Source organism: Sorex fumeus, unplaced genomic scaffold (assembly GCF_029834395.1).
Source record: "Sorex fumeus unplaced genomic scaffold, SorFum_2.1 ptg000007l, whole genome shotgun sequence".
NCBI classification, from domain to species: Eukaryota; Metazoa; Chordata; class Mammalia; order Eulipotyphla; family Soricidae; genus Sorex; species Sorex fumeus.
The window spans coordinates 4,999,183-5,018,745 of NW_026606064.1; the positions used below are offsets into that span (position 1 = coordinate 4,999,183).

Sequence of the window (19,563 nt, forward strand, 5' to 3'; positions counted from 1 at the left end):
GAGGCATGTAAGATGGCTCTCCTGGGGACATCTTGCCACAGAATGAGACTACAATACTCAGTCCAGATTAATATTTTCTAACCCCTGCAAGGTCATAATCTAGTTATTACTTTTTGGATCATCAAAAAATTTGTCTGTGACCATGCTCTTAACTTATTGTTAAGCATTATGGCACTTTGGCCTGACCTATTTTGGTATGAGGGTAGCTCATAGCTCACTGCTTGCCCTGGGTCCATCCAGTCTCTCATTGGGACCCTGCTTTTGGGCTACTAGGAAGGAAGGGCAACTGAGGCTCAAGTCAAGAGAACAGATATCCAGGAGGTAAATATCATTCAGAGACAATTAACTCCTCAGTTATAAAAACTTAGCATTAACTGTCTTCTTGTCTCCATACTAAAAGGACATTGCTCTGAATTAACTATGCAAAGGACTTCAGGAAAAGAGAAAAACAATATCTACAAGTTAAAAGAAAAACAATATCTACAAGTTAAAAGAACACAAAGAAAGAAGTTACAAATAAACACAGAGGAATGGGAGCTCTGTGATGGGAGTAACCCAATAAATCTAACATCTCTGTGGCAAGGCTGAAAGGACAAACCAATGTTATCCTACAATTGGTGTAATCAATATTATAAAAAAAGAACACGGTTACATTTAGATAAGTAACATAGCAGTTCATCGTTCAGAGTTCAAAATAGAAGCATCTAAACTTTTAAAAACAAAAACCTGCAATCATGGTATAAAATTTGCAGAAGGTTCTTTTACGAAGGTACATGACACAGTGTTTGTAAGATAACATGTGACTTTGATAATTGGATACAATTGTTATTTCTTCCTTTGCATATCTATATTATTTAGAATTCCATTGGTACTTATAAAATTACTTTATTTACAAACAAAAGTCCAGGTTCATGTTTTTTAACAGAATGCAACACGCATCCTTTTAGGTTCTCTAGTGATGTGTATTCTTGAGTTTTATAAGAGTTGTACTTCTCCTTTAAAAATATGCAAAGAAGTGATTGAAGAATGACAGAAATTCTATAAAAGGTAGACCTCTTTAAGAGAATAAAATAATGGACATTTCTGAAGGCAACTTAGTAGACTTAGACAGATGAAAACCACACCGATGTTACCATTTAGCCTCTATTCAATTCCTTGAAGTTTCGGTTATATTGTTTTTTAAGGTAAAAAGAGAGGCACAGGAATTAACTTACATCTCTCATTTAATCATATGTACAGATGAAATATGAAGAGATGAATGAAGAAAACAATTTCTCCATGGTGAACCAATTTATCCTCGTGGGATTTTCTGATCTTCCAAAGATCCAAGGGTTACTATTTGGGCTTTTCTCTGTCATTTATTTAGTTATATTACTGGGAAATAGCCTGATAATAACAATAACCAGCCTTGATCCTGCACTACAAAAACCCATGTATTTTTTTCTGGGAAATTTTTCCTCACTGGAAATCTGTTATGTATCAGTCACCCTCCCCAGGATGCTGAAGGATCTGTGGACTCAGGATAGAAGCATTTCTAGACTGAACTGTGCCACCCAAATGTGCTTTGTCCTTATGCTGGGAGCCACTGAGTGTTTCCTTCTTGCTGTGATGTCCTATGACCGCTATGTGGCCATTTGTAATCCTCTGCACTACCCTCTTGTCATGAATCACAAGATATGTGTCCAGCTAGCTGTTGGTTCCTGGATCGGTGGAATCCCAGTCCAGATAGGGCAAACTTGTCAAATTTTTTTTCTGGATTTCTGCAAGTCCAACAAAATCAATCACTTCTTCTGTGACATCCCTCCCATCCTCCAGCTTGCCTGTGGAAACACCTCTGTACATGAGATATCCGTTTATTTAGTAGCTCTGCTCTTCGTAATAGTCCCTTTCATGCTGATACTTGCCTCTTATAGCAAAATCATTGGAACCATTCTGAGGTTGCCAACCGCTACAGGACGAGCCAAAGCTTTCTCCACCTGTTCTTCCCATTTGGTGGTTGTGCTTTTATTCTTTGGATCTGCTACCATCACCTACTTAAGACCTAAATCAACACATTCTCCCGGAATTGATAAACTCTTGTCTCTTTTCTATACTATAGTGACTCCAATGTTTAATCCTTTGATATACAGTCTTCGAAACAAGGATGTGATTGCAGCACTGAGAAAATTATTCCTAAAAAAATAAGTGTTCTGAGTTCTATGGCAAGTGTTTAGGGTGCTTGCTCCACAGTTATTGCAAAGAGCAATACAATGTAGCTCTGAACATTCCCCTTCATGCACGTTAATCAGCTGAGCTCCTGGTATACTGTTAGATATTTTCCTCATTCTTATGTTTTATTTCTGTAATTAACACTAAATTGCAAGTTTGTAAAGGTTTATGCCTTTTAACATATCAAACTCTTGACTGAAGTGCCAATATCTCTCCTCACATATCCAGAGGCACCTTTTACCTTCCATTCCCCACTTCTTGATAGCATCAGTTTTTCACTAGATTAGAAGAGATTGTGTCTGTGTTTTCTATCTATCTATCTATCTATCTATCTATCTATCTATCTATCTATCTAGAGAAAGTTTATAACATTATATATAAACACATATGTATACATATTTCTTATTAGCCTGAGGCTGAGTATCATCTAAATTAAACTATAGTCAATGTTAAGTACCTAAAGAATAAGCTGATGCATAAGTAGTCATGAACTTCACGTAATTCATAACAATGTAAATCAAGTTAGTATGTTAGTATTTTTATAAAAAATATAATAAAAATATGGAATAATAATTGTCTAAATAATTTCAAAAAAACTTTATATTAGTGTTTGATAGAGTACTTTTTAATGTACTGCACATGGCATGATCAATAGGTATTTAATAATGAATGTTACTGTTTGATTAATAAACGAATAGATTAAAGTATGTATTTTCATAAAATATCAAGACTCCTTGCAAAACACGTTTTGCAAAATAAATAAACATATGTGCTTATTTATTTACCTTTTGGTCAAAATGCGTGAATATAAGTATAGAAATATCAATCATAATTAAAGAAAAGTTTAACTTATGTGTACTTTGAATTTTTTTCCTAATAAGCTTACTATAATACACTTGATATAACAGTGCCAATATCCTTTAGCAAGATGTTTTAGATATATTCCTATGTTATATTTTATTATTCAGGTCCAAGAACAATTGTCTTCAAATTACTTTATCTTTTACATTAGAGAAGTCAAAAAATAATCTTACAACAGTCATTATTTATAAAGAAATTATTCTTAAGCATAAAGGGAAGAACATATTAGAATTATTTTAATGGTTCCATAAAGTTATCAAATTGCACTTACATTAGTTTGCTTAAACTTTTTTTGAGTTTTGTTTTGGGGCCACACCTGGGTATGCTCAGGGGTTACTCTTGGCATTTTATTCAGGAATTACTCTTGGCAGTGCTTTGGACACCATATGAATCCTGGTTGGTGGTGTGAATGACAAGCATCTTATCTGCTGTACTATCTTTTCAGCCCTGGTCAGATTAATTTTTGTATGCCTTTAACCCTTTTGAGTTTGATATTAAACCTTTGAACTAGGGTAGTCAAGAAAATTTCCAATCTGTCATCAAAGTAACTAATGCCTAACCTTTTATTTCTAGTTTCCAAAATTAGAAATTCTCATTAGAAACATATTTCATGCCTATTTCTGTGGATTTATGTTAGCTGTTTTCCCCAAAACTCTATCCTTATAGGCATCCATTAGAATCATAATCAAGCATTAAAAAATAAAAAGAAAGGGCTGGAGCAAGAGCACAGCAGGTAGGGCGTTTGCCTTGCACGCGGCCAACCCGAGTTCAATTCCCAGCATCCCATATGGTCCCTTGAGCACTGTCAGGGGTAATTCCTGAGTCAGAGCCAGGAGTAACCCCTCTGCATCGCCAGATGTGACCCAAAAAAGCAAAAAATAAAAATAAAAGTAAAAAATATATATACCTGGATCAATAGTCACTTTTTACTTTATGTACCCATTTATATTCTCTAGAGACTAAATGACATACTATTTTTTTTAAATTTTGATTTGATTTCTTTGGGGACACATACATCAGTGCTCAGTGCTCAAGCCTGGCTCTGCATCAGATTCACTCTTGACTTGACTCCATGGGCCTTACATAAGGGTACCAGGGATTAACTCAGCTGCTTCAAGGCAAATGTCTTTACCTGCTCTACTAACTCTGACCCTAACACTTCTCCTCAAAACTCCTTATAATCTCCAGGATCTCAGAAGGAGGTTTTATTTATTTTTTTTTTAAGGGAAAGATCAGGAAAAAAAGCCAGGGCTGCAAACTAGGAGGAGGTTCTAAATGGACAATAACTAATGAGCTGGTCCCTGAGGCATATTTTGTCTTACCACAAACATAAACATATCAAAGTGGTTGGGCCCTTGACGGAAGACAAGTTGAGCATAAACTGTCCTATTTTTTTAGACTTCAGACCAGGGTGAGCTGTTCTTTCTAGTGTTGATCTTTGGTTCAGTTTCAATGCCAGGAAGATCTGGGAGCCGACTGTTGCTCTAGACAGCGGATATGCAGCCTTTGGAGCCATCTCCTTGGCCACTCATCTCTGCGTTTTTATTTCTCTGGGGAGTTTTTATTTATTTCTCTGGATGTTGTATCATTTATTAACTTTTTCTCTTATTCCTTTGAGTTTGAATTTGATGTTTATGAGAATACAGCCTATGCTGAAAATTCTATTTAGCACCTATTCTGGAAACACCTTCCCACCATAACTAGATTACATTGTTTCCTTACTTAATGTGACTCTTTGTCTTGCTCTCTCTCCTCTTACTTCTTTATCTCTACATGCATATCTTCTCATATTTCCTAAATTTATCTATTTTACTTTATTATAGGGCTGGAGCGATAGCACAGCGGGTAGGGCGTTCGCCTTACACGCGGCCAACATGGCCGACCCGAGTTCGATTCTTCCGCCCCTCTCGGAGAGCCCGGCAAGCTGCCGAGAGTATTCGATATGCCAGACACAGTAACAACAAAGTCTCCAATGGAGACGTTACTGGGCCCGCTCGAGCAAATCGACGATCAACGGGAGGGCCTTTACCTTTTTACCTTACTTTATTATAAGAAAAAAATGCCAAATGTCAATCCATTGAATTACAAGCAAAAGCATTGAGGAAAAGCCTTTCTGAGGTTAGATAAAAATTCTTACATATTCACCATCACAGCATCCATCAAAATGGTCTTTATGAATTTGATCTCATCATTTTAACTTTTTGCTTTGATAGGAACATAATTCATAAAGAAGTGCAAATTATAATGATAAGTACTTGCAAATGCCATACCCCCAAATGGGTATAACATAGTCAGAAATCAGAACTTTAAAAAGAACAACATAACTTAAAGTGTAGAAGTCTTGAGTATATATTTTACCAAATGGATTGTACATATATCAAGTTCTAGGAATATATTCCTAGAACGAACAGATACTACTGGGCTACGCTAGCACGCAACTGGGATGAATGGAGACATTACTGGCACCCACTCAAGTAAATTGATGAATAACGGGGATTAAGTGATTAAGTGATTAAGTGATATATCAAGTAAAAACTGAAATACTCATTATCCACATTATTATTTGAACCATTAAAGTGTAAGTTTTAAGAAATAAAATTTTCTTGCACATATATTTGAAATACTAAAAATCAAATTTCAATATAGCATGACTCTAAATTGATGAATAATTATTAACCCATCATTATGGATAGTATCACTGAGCATATGATTTTTTAATTTATTCCTTTATATCTCTACTCATGAATATTGATATAAATATACATGCATACTTTAGCTAAACTTAATCTTTGCATTTGTATTAGGTTGTATCTCTATTTTGGGGGGGAGGGTTATATGTTTTTTTGTTTGGGGACAATAACCATGCCATCGATGCTCATTTGTTTCTCCATGCTTCACACTCAAAAATCATTCCTCCCCAGCCAAGATGTCTGACATGGAGGATGATTTCATGTGTGATGATGAGGGGGACTATGACCTGGAATACTCTGAAGACAGTAATTCAGAGTCAAATGTGGATTTGGAAAATCAGTACTATAATTCCAAAGCATTAAAAGAGGATGATCCAAAAGCAGCATTGAACAGTTTCCAAAAGGTGTTGGAACTTGAAGGTGAAAAAGGAGAAAGGGGATTTAAAGCACTGAAACAAATGATTAAGATTAACTTCAAGTTGACAAACTTTCCAGAAATGACAAACAGATATAAGCAACTATTGACCTATATTCGGAGTGCAGTCACCAGAAATTATTCAGAAAAGTCCGTTAATTCTATACACGATTATATCTCCACTTCTAAGCAGAATTCTGATTTTTTTTATGTCAGATGGATTTACTGCAGGAATTCTATGAAACAATACTGAAAGCTTTGAAAGATGCTAAGAATGATAGACTGTGGTTTAAGACAAACACGAAGCTTGGGAAACTGTATTTAGAACGAGAGGAGTATGGAAAGCTTCAAAAAATTTTACTCCAATTACATCAGTCCTGCCAGACTGATGATGAAGATGACCTGAAAAAAGGTACACAGTTATTAGAAATATATGCTTTGGAAATTCAGATGTACACAGCACAGAAAAATAACAAAAAACTTAAAGCTCTCTATGAACAGTCACTTCACATCAAGTCTGCCATTCCTCCTCCACTAATCATGGGACTCATTAGAGAATGTGGTGGTAAAATGCACTTGAGAGAAGGTGAATTTGAAAAGGCACACACTGATCTTTTGAAGCCTTCAAGAACTATGATGAATCTGGAAGTCCACGATGAACCACTTTCTTAAAATATTTGGTCTTAGCAAATATGTTAATGAAATCTGGAATAAATCCTTTTGTCTCACAGGAGAACAAGCCATACAAAAATGATGCAGAAATTTTAGCAATGACAAATTTAGTAAGTGCCTATCAGAATAATGACATCACTGAATTTGAAAAAATTCTGAAAACAAATCACAGCAACAGCATGGATGACCCTTTCGTATACGAACACATTGAAGAGCTTTTGCGAAACATCAGAACACAAGTGCTCATAAAATTAATTAAACCTTACACAAAAATTCATATTCCTTTCATTTCTAAGGAATTAAACATAGATGTAGCTGATGTGGAGAGCTTGCTGGTGCAGTGCATATTGGATAACACTATTCATGGCAGAATTGATCAAGTCAACCAACTCCTTGAACTGGATCATCGGAAGAGGGGCGGTGCCCGGTATACTGCACTAGATAAATGGACCAACCAACTAAATTCCCTCAACCAGGCTGTAGTCAGTAAACTGGCCTAACAGAGAACAAGCTTTTACAGATGTACTTAAGGCAACAGTGCAGAGATGTAATCCTTTAAAGAACTGGGAATGGCAAAACTACTGTCGGTTGATGTGTCCTGAAATTATTGGAGTTAGGGCAGAAGTGCTTTTTTTGAGCAACTGGTTTGTGTTTTGCTGCTGCATTTATCCCAAGAAAAACAGCTTTAATCTCCAGAAGAAAACCAAAATGCCAAGGGATTTATGCATATTGACATCTTGCCCTAAATATACAACATCATAGTATTTGTCATGGGCAACATGATCAGAGAGAAGACTTTCGTCATGATTTTAAATACAGTGACACGCTACTGTTGGTTTAATTTAAACATGTCTTAGCTGCAGAAATTCTCTCACAAATAACCTGCAATAATTTGAAATGCATATTGTTTTGAATACTTCCTTTTCTCATGTATAAATTAAAATGTTTACTGAATTTTGCAAAATGTCAATTCTCAAAAAAAATTATTCCTATCAGTATTTGGGGTATTTGGGGGGCCATATGGAATGCCAGAGATCCAACCTGGATCAGAGGCATGCAATCCAAGCCCTAACTGGCTGTACTATCTCTCAGGCAGCATCTTTATGTGTTTTGGAAGTTAAGAATACATATTCTATTAGATTATAATCAGTTATCTCAAAGTTGACACAAAAAACATAAGGTGATACATTATTTATAACTTATTGATGGCTATTTATAATTTTAAGTTTTCACAATTGAGCAGATATTTCTGATAAAAGTCTAGAAACTTAAGTAGACATAAGTAGCACCAGTGGAAATAGTTTATTTTTGCCAGTTTTTCCAGATGATTGATGGCTATTTGTTTTTAACCTTTCTGAATCAAATTGAGGACAACCATATGCACATTTAGCCAGTGCCATACCCAATACCACATGCTGGGAAGTTTTTCCTGTCCTTTAAAGGAACTCTTAAAATGCTTCTTGCAAAACTGGTTTCAAGGCTCTGCATTCTCTAAGCTGTTCCCTATCCATGAAACTCTGTAATTTCTTCAAATTTGAATGATAATTGATCTGGGGAGAGTATTCTTGGTGTGGCATTTGTTTTGTTGAGTTTTTGAACTTTATCCCTCCATAATTTTCTGGCTGGGCCACAGCGATAGCACAGTGGGTAGGGCATTTGCGTTGCATGCGGCCGACTTGGGTTCGATTTCTCTGCCCCTCTCTGAGAGCCTGGCAAGCTACCAAGAGTATTTCGCCCACACAGCAAGGACTGGCAAGCTACTCGTGACATATTTAATATGCCAAAAACAGTAAAAACAGGTCTCACAATGGAGATGTTACTGGTCCCCACTCAACCAAATCAATGAACAATGGATGACAGTGCTACAGTGCCAGAAACATGTCATCTTGTGACTACATATGGTATTAAGAATTATATTTGAAAACTTTCCAATTGTTATTACTTTGTGAAAATAGAACCAGTTGAGGGAGTCTTCCTTTTTTATTTATTTCCTCAACATACTTTCTGGAGTGAGGTAGAGTCTAGATCAATTTGGTTAATGTGTAAAGATCAATAACTCAGTGAGAAGATGAAATAATGATCTGAGTTATAAGTGCGATTATAAATTATGGGGAAATAATTTTAGGGTTGAATACTTGTGACTTTATAAAAAGTTTTTAACATAGCTGATATGGCATTTTTTGATTTTTATTGCTTCTAGTTTTTAATGGTTACCTCCCCAAAATAGCTGAAAATTTTAATAAGACTATGATCAGGAATGCTCATAGTTGTACCAAGTCCTTGAGTGATAATTAGTCTAGCTCAGTTAGTTGCTTGATTAAGGAGTGACCTGGGAAAAGGAGAGGGTTCCCAAGGTAAAGTCCAATTTCTACTTAAAAACTAATTTCTAAAAAAATTAATGTCAGTAGAATTTTATTTAAAATATTTTTAATTTTTGGGGCTGGAGTGATAGCAAAGCAGGTAGGGCATTTGCCTTGCATGTGGTTGACCTGGGTTCAATTCCCAACATGCCATATGGTCCCCTGAGCACGACCGGGAGTAATTCCTGATGGCAGAGCCAGGAGTAACCTCTGTGCACTGCCAAGTGTGACCCAGAAAGAAAAAAAAAACTAAATCAGTGGCTGAACAAATAGCAATAGACCTATGAAAAACAAATCAAACAGATATATAATAATATCTTACAGCAGTGCCAGTCATTCCTACAGATGAAATATGAAGAAAAACAGAAAAAAAACACATCTATTTATACTTGCTCTACTGAGATTTTAAGATCTTCCAAATCTCCAAAGCTCTATTTGCATTTTTCCCATCATTTAAATGATTGTTTTCACTGGAAATTGCATCGTAATCACCCTAGACAAACTTGACACTGACATAAAGGAAAAAACTTGTTCTTATTTTATATCTTTTCTATTTCAGGAATCTTCTGAATATGCTTAAGATTCTGAAGAAACTGTGGACTGAGTACAAAGCATGTTTATGCTGCACTCGTCGTGTAGTGTGTTCTTATTCTGGAAAATACTAAAGGTTTGTTTCTGACTGTGATGGTAAATAACCATTTAGCACCCACTTGTAGCTCCCTGACTTGAACTAATGTCATAAACCAAAATATTTCCATCAGATTGGTGATCAGCCCTGGAATATTGGGATTCCTAGTTGATAGGGCCAATTTATGCAGTGTTCACTTTATTTTCCTATGGCTTTAACAAAGTCAGTCAATTTTTTGTTTGTTTTTTTGTCGGTCCTCATGCAATGATGCTCAGGGGTTACTACTGGTTCTATAAACAGGAATTACTTGTACTGCTACTGGGCTGGACCTATATCACAGTGGTAGGGCGTTTGCTTTGCACTCAGCCAGCCAAGCTCAGCCGGTTTCAATTCCTCCACCACTCTTGGACTTCCCAGCAAGCTACCAAGAGTATCTTGCCCTCACGTCAAAGCCTGGCAAGCTACCTGTGACGTATTCAATATGTCAAACACAGTAACAGCAAGTCTCAAAATGGAGACATTACTGGGCCCGCTCAAGCAAATTGATGAACAACGGGAGGACAGTGCTTTTGTTTTGCTGCTGAGGAGACCATATATTATGCCCCAGATATAACCCAGGTCAACTATGTGTAATTTATGGGGTTTATTCTTCATACTATCACCTTTCTAGCCACTTCCTCAGTGTCTCCCTCTTTTGATCATTGCAGTCTTTAGATTCTTTCACTTAATGAGATTTGCCTGTATGTAGCTGTTATATTAGTTTCAATGACTTCTTTTCTGTCACTACGCAGTTCCTAGATTCAAATCATTTAACCCATTCTAATGCTGCCTTCAACTATGCATCAGTGGATTCTTATTGACTTATGCTTGTCTGTCTCATAAGGTAAAGGTAAAGGCCCTCCCGTTGATCGTCGATTTGCTCGAGCGGGCCCAGTAACGTCTCCATTGGAGACTTTGTTGTTACTGTGTTTGGCATATCGAATACTCTCGGTAGCTTGCCGGGCTCTCCGAGAGGGGCAGAGGAATCGAACTCGGGTCGGCCATGTTGGCCGCTTGTAAGGCGAACGCCCTACCCACTGTGCTATCGCTCCAGCCCTGACTCATAGTCTGGTTTTATTCTTTGGATCTTCTCTCACCAGTTATTAAAGACCCAACTCAGTCTGCAGGAATTGACAGTTTTCTGTATTTGTTTAAACCAGAAGGAAATTTCAAGGCATTATAATATTCTTGAGGTTACTGCATTCTTGGCTAACGGGCCAGCTACTTTTTAAAAATTTTACAGATTTTCTTTATCATTTAGCTTACAAGGGAATATGGCCCTTGTGTTATCATTTTGAGTAGTCATATTATTGTTAGGACATGAATAGAAATCTCCCTTTAACGAGAAAGAGACTCCTGAGACTGCAAATAGCAAGCAGGGTTTATTGTAAGACTGGCTAGCCAGGGTCGAGCCGCAGGTTCAGCAGGTTGGGCAAGACCCTGAGCTTCTCAAAAAGACGTCTTATATAAGCCTTCAATGGCCATTTCAGCAGAGCCTGCACATTTCATAGCCAATAGATTTGTAGCAACACATACTTTCCTAACCAATCCATTTAAAAGTAAATCACTCCTTAGCCTGTAGTTTAAAGATCAGCATTTGCATCAGTGCTTAGGAATGTCCTGGTTTTTAGGGCAGTCCTGGGTCTTGTGACATGGGTCTTGTACGAGACATTTTGATTATCTGGTCTCACCCTCACCCTTCTCATGACTTGCAACTTGAGGCACCTGTATTCGAGTTCCTTGCTCAAGGGCAGAAAAACAAGTTATTTTACAATGTGGGTTCCTGTAAGGAGGATCTGAAAAGGCTATCTAGACCTATTCCTCTCATTCTTAATCTAGGAAAACAAGTTGATCAGCATTCATTTGGTTCAGGGCCTTGTTCCTCATAATTATTATTTCTCCATCTACAAAACCTTCATGAATCTCAGTTCTCACTCACTGTATTAAACTGTTTTAGTGGGCATTAGGATCATTAACTGAATAATAAAGTCCTTGAGAAAGGAGGAGTGATTCTTAATCCCCAGGGGTAAGACCATTTCTTACTTAAAGAGCAGGATTGGTTATGATAATAGAATATAGAGTTGATGGTGCTTAGCCTCAGCTTTAGACAAAAGAAAGTAATTCCCCTTAAAAAATTCTTATTTACTACTATTTGTGCTTTAAATCAATCATCAAAGGTAAGCTTTATACTTAATAGCAATCTAATGGCTAAGCACTCACTATATTTTCATATCAAGTTATGTGATTTTAATGTCAGCAAAATTATTGTTAATATTAAATTTTCTCATGTACAGAAAATTAAAAAATACCTTTATTTCTTTTGTTATCTTCAAAAACGGTACATGTGATTTTTGAACTTTTAAAAATCTTTGTGTTATCAAAATAGAAAATAAAGCACGTTTCATAATATAATGTGCTTTATATTTACTGTGTTTGGCATTTCTAATACACCACAGGTAGCTTGCCAGGTTTTGCCCTGTGGGGGAAAAACTCGTGTTCACTTGACGGACTCTCCAAGAAAGGTGGAGGAATAGAACCCGGGTTGGCCAGGTTGACTGAGTGTAAGGCAAACAACCCACTCATTGTGCTATTGCTCCAGCCCATGACCATTGTAAGTGATAAAAATTATTAAAGATTATTGGTAAGCTTGAATTTAATGCTTTGAAACTAGTAAATCTAAATTGTATTTCATAAAAATTCAACTGTATATCAGAAAAGTTGAAGATGAATAGAGGTTTGCATCTTACTAGTACCATACAATTATGTGATGAGGATTAAGTTACATTAATAGTCTTAAAATGTGAATGGTTTCATGACAAGATTTTATTTATACCTTTATAGATTAGATTAATATGAAAAGCTCTGTATTTACCAATGTGTAATATTTATTTTAAACATCATTATAATAGCCACATCCTAAAAATAAAATCTAGATAAGTTTTGAATAATTGGTTGTTTAATCTCCATCTGGACAAGGGAAGGCCCTGGCAGTTCTCCCCCTAGCTGCCCAGAATGGGGGGTCTTGGACCACTCCCCCCCACCAAGGTACCTCTGTGCCATAGGACAGAAGGAGAGGAAATGAGGGCCAAGCCGGTAGATGATCAGTTGCCTTTTATTTCATTCTCCCCATGTGCCTGTTCCAGTCTCTCTAAGCCTCCCATTCTAGTCACACTGTTCCTTGTTCCTGTCTCCTCCTGTCTTTTCCACTCATCTCTTCATGCTTCATCTTGCTGCTCTGCTCTCTCTCTCTCTCATCTCCCCCTTCAACTCCTTCCTCTCTTTTCCCCCAGCACTCTGGGCCAACACTACACCCAGTCTGGTAACAAAATCAACATATGAAAGCCCTTCTTATGGCTTTCTTATGTTGGCTTTCTTATGTTTCTGAAGATCCTCCCAGGAGGGGAGATGCATGTTGAAATTAGACTGTGGACTGAACATGTTTGCCACTCAATGCCTCTTTTGCAGACCACAACACCCAAAAGGAGAGAGAGAACAAAAGGGAATGCCCTGCCACAGAGGCAAGGTGGGATGGGGGGATGGGGGTGGGAGGGATATTATCCATGGTGGTGGAAAATGGGCACTGGTGGAGGGATGGGTATTTGATCATTGTATAATTAAAACCCAAGCACAAAAATTTGTAAATCTACAACTGTACCTCATGGTGTTTCACTAATAAAAAAAAAAAAAAAAGAAAGCCCTTCTTGACTGCCCATCAGGCTCAAGAAGAGAAACACCACCTAGGGGTGTTCCTCTTCTCCCTAGTTAAATAACTTAATTAACATCTTAATTAACATCTTAATTAACATCTTAATTCTACTACTTAATATTATTTTTTTTTTGGACACAGTAAGAGGTACACAGAGGCTTGTAGGGTGGCTCTCCTGGGACATCTTGCCACAGAAGGAGACTACAGTATGCATTCCAGATTTATCTTTCCTAACCCTAGAAGGGTCAGAATCTAGTTATTACTTTTTGGATCATCACAGAATTTGTCTGTGACCGTGCTCTTAATTTATTTTTAAGTATTATGGCATTTTGGCCTGACCCATATTGATTCGAGGGTAGCTCATAGCTCACCACTTGCCCTGGGTCCATCCAGTATCTCATTGGGACCCTGCTTTTTGGGTGCTAGGAAAGTAAGGGCCACTGAGGCTCAAGTCAAGAGAACAGATATCCAGGAGGTAAATATCATTCAGAGACAGTTAACTCCCCAGTTATAAAAGGTTAGCATTAACTGTCTTCTTGTCTCCATACAAAAAGGACATTGCTCTGAAATAACTATGCAAAGGACTTCAGGAAAAGAGAAAAATAATATTTACAAGTTAAAAGACCACAAAGAAAGAAGTTACAAATAAACAGAGAGGAATGGAAGCTCTCTTATGGAGTAACCCAATAAACCTAAGCTCCCTGAGGCAAGGCGGAAAGGACAAACCAATGTTATCCTACAATTGGTGTAATCAATATTATAAAAAAACACATAGTTACATTTAGATAAGTGCAAAGCATCTCACATTTCAGAGTTCAAAATAGAAGCATCTAGACTTTTAAAAACAGAAAAACCTGCAATTAAGGTGTAAAATTTGCAGAAGTTTCTTTTAAGAAGGTAGGTGACACAGTGTTTGTAAGATAACATGTGACTTTGGTAATTGGATACAATTGTTATTTCTTCCTTTGCATATCTATATTGTTTAGAATTCCATTGGTACTTATAAAATTACTTTATTTACAAACAAAAGTACAGGTTCAAGTTTTTTAACAGAATGCTACACACATCCTTTTAGGTTGTCTGGTGATGTGTATTCTTGAGTAACTTCCCCTTTAAATATATGTAAAGAAGTGATTGAAGAAAGAAATTCTGTAAAAGGTAGATCCCTTTAAAAGAATAAAAATAATGTACATTTCTGAAGGCAATAACTTAAAAGCGTTCGCATGATGGAGGATATCCCAGAATGATTCAGTAAATACTTTAACCACATTTTTAATCAATTAGTCTGTGTTGCATTATATAAGAGAATTCGATGTGCTTTTAAATGTAGAATAATATAGAGAAGAAAGCTCCTGGTTTAGTAGACTTAGGTAGATGAAATCCATACCATATAACCACTTAGCCTCTATTTAGTTTTTTAGACTTTCAGTCATATTGTTTTTTAAGGTAAAATGCGAGGAGGCACAGGAATTAACTTACATCTCTCATTTAATCATATGTATAGATGAAATATGAAGAGATGAAAGAAGAAAACAATTTCTCCATGGTGAACCAATTTGTCCTCGTGGGATTTTCTGATCTTCCAAAGATGCAAGGGTTATTATTTGGGCTTTTCTCTGTCATTTATTTAGTTATATTACTGGGAAATAGCCTGATAATAACAATAACCAGCCTTGATCCTGCTCTACAGAAACCCATGTATTTTTTTCTGGGAAATTTTTCCTCACTGGAAATCTGTTATGTATCAGTCACCCTCCCCAGGATGCTGAAGGATCTGTGGACTCAGGATAGAAGCATTTCTAGACTGAACTGTGCCACCCAAATGTGCTTCTTCCTTATGCTGGGAGCCACTGAGTGTTTCCTTTTGGCTGTGATGTCCTATGACCGCTATGTGGCCATTTGTAACCCTCTGCACTACCCTCTTGTCATGAACCACAAGATGTGTGTCCAGCTAGCTGTTGGCTCCTGGATTGGTGGAATCCCAGTCCAGATAGGGCAAACCTGTCAAATTTTTTTTCTGGATTTCTGCAAGTCCAACACAATCAATCACTTCTTCTGTGACATCCCTCCTATCCTCCAGCTCGCCTGTGGAAACACCTCTGTACATGAGATATCCGTTTATTTAGTAGCCCTGCTCTTCGTAGCAGTCCCTTTCATGCTGATACTTGCCTCTTATAGCAAAATCATTGGCACCATTCTGAGGTTGCCAACAGCTACAGGACGAGCCAAAGCTTTCTCCACCTGTTCTTCCCATTTGGTGGTTGTGCTCTTATTCTTTGGATCTGCTACCATCACCTACCTAAGACCTAAATCAACACATTCTCCTGGAATTGATAAACTCTTGTCTCTTTTCTATACTATAGTGACTCCAATGTTTAATCCTTTGATATACAGTCTTCGAAACAAGGATGTGATTGCAGCACTGAGAAAATTATTCCTAAAAAAATAAGTGTTCTGAGTTCTATGGCAAGTGTTTAGGGTGCTTGCTCCACAGTTATTGCAAAGAGCAATACAATGTAGCTCTGAACATTCCCCTTCATGCACGTTAATCAGCTGAGCTCCTGGTATACTCTTAGATATTTTCCTCATTCTTATGTTTTATTTCTGTAATTAACACTAAATCGCAAGTTTGTAAAGGTTTATGCCTTTTAACATATCAAACTCTTGACTGAAGTGCCAATATCTCCCCTTGCATATTCAGAGGCACCTTTTACCTTCCATTCCCCACTTCTTGATAGCATCAGTTTTTCACTAGATTAGAAGATATTGGGTCGGTATCTATCTATCTATCTATCTATCTATCTATCTATCTATCTATCTATCTACCAATCAATCTATCTATCTATCTAGAGAAAGTTTATAACATTATATATAAACACATATGTATACATATTTCCTATTAGCCTGAGGCTGCATATCATCTCAATTAAACTATAGTCAATACTAAGTACCTAAAGAATAAGCTGATGCATAAGTAGTCATGAACTTTACATAATTCATAAAAATGTAAATTATTATGTTAGTATTTTTATATAAAATATGGAATAATATTTGTCTAAATAATTTCAGAAACCCTTATAAAGTGTTCGGTAAAGTACTTTTTAATGTACTGCACATGGCTTGATCAATAGATATTTAATAATGAATGTTATTGGTTGATTAATAAGTGAATAGATTAAAAAATGTATTTTCATAAAATATCAAGATGCCTTGCAAAACAAGTTTTGCAAAATAAATAAACATAGGCGCTTATTTATTTACCTTTCTGTGAACATGTGTGAATATATGTATAGAAATATCAATCATAATTACTTAAAGAAAAATCTAACTTATGTGTACTTTGAATGTTTTTTCCTAATAAGCTTACTACAATGCACTTGATATAACAATGCCAACATCCTTTAGCAAGATGTTTTAGACATATTCCTATGTTATATTTTATCATTCAGGTCCAGAAATATTGTCTTCAAATTACTTTATCCTTTTCATTAGAGAAGTCAAAAAGTAATCTTACAACAGTGATTATTTAAAAAAAAATTATTCATAAGCTTAAAGTCAAGAAAATATTAGAATTATTTTAATGATTTCAGAAAGTTATCAAATTGCGCTTACATTAGTTAGCTTAAACTTTTTTTGAGTTTTGTTTTAGGGCCACACGTGGGTATGCTCAGGGGTTACTCTTGGCATTTTATTCAGGAATTACTCTTGGCAGTGCTTTGGACACCATATATATCCTGGTTGGTGGTGTGAATGACAAGCATCTTATCTGCTGTACTATCTTTTCAGCCCTGGTCAGATTAATCTTTGTATGCCTTTAACCCTTTTGAGTTTGATATTAAACCTTTGAACTAGGGTAGTCAAGAAAATTTCCAATCTGTCATCAAAGTAACTAATGCCTAAATTCTTACTTCCAGATTCCAAAATTAAAAATTCTCATTAGAAACATACTTCATGCCTATTTCTGTGGATTTATGTTAGCTGTTTTCCCCAAAACTCTATCCTTATAGGCATCCATTAGAATCGTAATCAAGCATTAAAAAACGAAAAGGGCTGGAGCAAGAGCACAACAGGTAGGGCATTTGCCTTGCACGTGTCCAACCTGAGTTCAATTCCCAGCATCCCATATGGTCCCCTGAGCACCATCAGGGGTAATTCCTGAGTCAGAGTCAGGAGTAACCCCTCTGCATCACCAGGTGTGATCCAAAAAAGGAAAAGAAAATAAAAAGAAAAAACAAAAAATACTTGGATCCATAGTCACAGTTTACTTTATGGACCCATTTATATTTTATATGCCTAAATGATATACTATTTTTTAAATTTTATTTTGATTTGATTTGTTTGGGGACACATACATCAGTGCTCAGGGCTCATGCCTGGCTCTGCCCTCAGATTCACTCCTGATTTGACTCCATGAACCTTACTTAAGGGTACCAAGGATTAACTCAGCTGCAATTGAGGCAAATGTCTTTACCTTCTCTACTAACTCTGTCCCGAACACTTCTCAAAACTCCTTCTTGTCTCCAGCATCTTAGAAGGAGTTTTATTTTCTTGTTGTTGTTTTTGTTGTCGTTGTTTTAAAGGGAAAGATCAGGAAAAAAAGTCAAGGCTGCAAACCAGGAGGAGGTTCAAAATGGACGATAACTAATGAGCTGGTCCCTGAGGCATATTTTGTCTTATCTACAAATATAAACATATCAAAATGGTTGGGCCCTTGGGGAAAGGACAAACTGAGCATAAGCTGTTCATTTTTTTTTAGACGTCAGGCCAGGGTGAGCTGTTCTTTCTAGTGTTGATCTTTGATTCAGTTTCAATGCCAGGAAGATCTGCGAGCCAAGTGATGCTCTAGGCAGAGGATAAGCAGCCTTTGGAGCCATCACCTTGGCCACTCACCTCTGCCTTTTTATTTCTCTGGGTAGTTTTTATTTATTTCTCTCAGTGTTGTATCATTTATTAACTTTTTTTTATTCCTTTGAGTTTGAATTTGATGTTTATGAGGATACGGCCAATGTTGAAAATTCTATTTATCATCCTATTCTGGAGTCCCCTTCCCACCATAACTAGATTACATTGTTTCCTTAATTACTGTGACTCTTTGTCTTGCTCTCTCTCCTCTTACTTCTTTATCTCTACATGTATATCCTCTCATATTTCCTAAATTTATCTATTTTACTTTATTACAAGAAAAATTGCAGAATGTCAATCTATTGAATTGCAAGCAAAAGCACTGAAGAATAGCCTTTGTGAGGTTAGATAAAAATTCTTAAATATTCACCATCACAGCATCCATCAAAATGATCTTTATGAATTTGATCTTATCATTTTAACTTTTTGCTTTGATAGTAATTCATAAAGGAGTGCAAATTATAATGACAAGTACTTGCAAATAACATACCCCCCCAATGGGTATATAACATAATCAGAAATTTAAAAAGAAACAACATAATTTAAAGTGTAGAAGACTTGAGTATATATTTTACCAAATGGATTGTACATATATCAAGTAACCACTAAAATACTCATTATACTCATTATTATTTGAACCATTAAAATGTAAGTTTTAAGAAATAAAATTTTCTTGCATATATATTTGAAATACTAAAATAAAATTAAAGCTCAATTTAGCATGACTATAAATTGATGAATAATTATTAACCTTTCACTATTGATAATATCACTGAGCAAATGCTTTTTAAATATATTCCTTTATATCTCTACTCATGAATATTGATATACGTATACATGCATACTTTAGTTAGACTTAATATTTGCTTTTGTATTAGGTTGTATATCTATTTTTGGTTTTTTGTTTGTTTGTTTGGGGACCATACCCGTGCCATCAATGCTCATGGGTTACCTCATGCTTTTCACTCAAAACTCATTCCTATCAGTATTTGGGGGACCATATGTGATGCCAGAGATCTAACCTGAATCAGAGGCATGCAATCCAAGCCCTAATTTGCTGTACTATCTCTCAGGCAGCATCT

The 19,563-nt window shown here is 36.2% G+C and overlaps 2 protein-coding genes and 1 pseudogene across 2 annotated transcripts; all 3 read left to right on the forward strand.

Annotated features, from left to right (window-relative positions):
- Window positions 1-1,233: 1,233 nt before the first annotated feature.
- Window positions 1,234-2,184, forward strand: LOC130044884 (olfactory receptor 10AG1-like). Its single transcript, XM_056137549.1, has one exon. It carries the CDS (start codon window positions 1,240-1,242, stop codon window positions 2,182-2,184), a length of 945 nt encoding a protein of 314 aa, XP_055993524.1. The 5' UTR covers window positions 1,234-1,239.
- Window positions 2,185-5,991: 3,807 nt separating this feature from the next.
- LOC130044875 (COP9 signalosome complex subunit 2-like) lies at window positions 5,992-7,589 on the forward strand (annotated as a pseudogene).
- Window positions 7,590-15,080: 7,491 nt separating this feature from the next.
- Window positions 15,081-16,028, forward strand: LOC130045359 (olfactory receptor 10AG1-like). Its single transcript, XM_056138199.1, has one exon. The coding sequence runs from the start codon at window positions 15,084-15,086 to the stop codon at window positions 16,026-16,028; it is 945 nt and encodes a 314-aa protein (XP_055994174.1). The 5' UTR covers window positions 15,081-15,083.
- The last annotated feature ends 3,535 nt before the right edge of the window (window positions 16,029-19,563 follow it).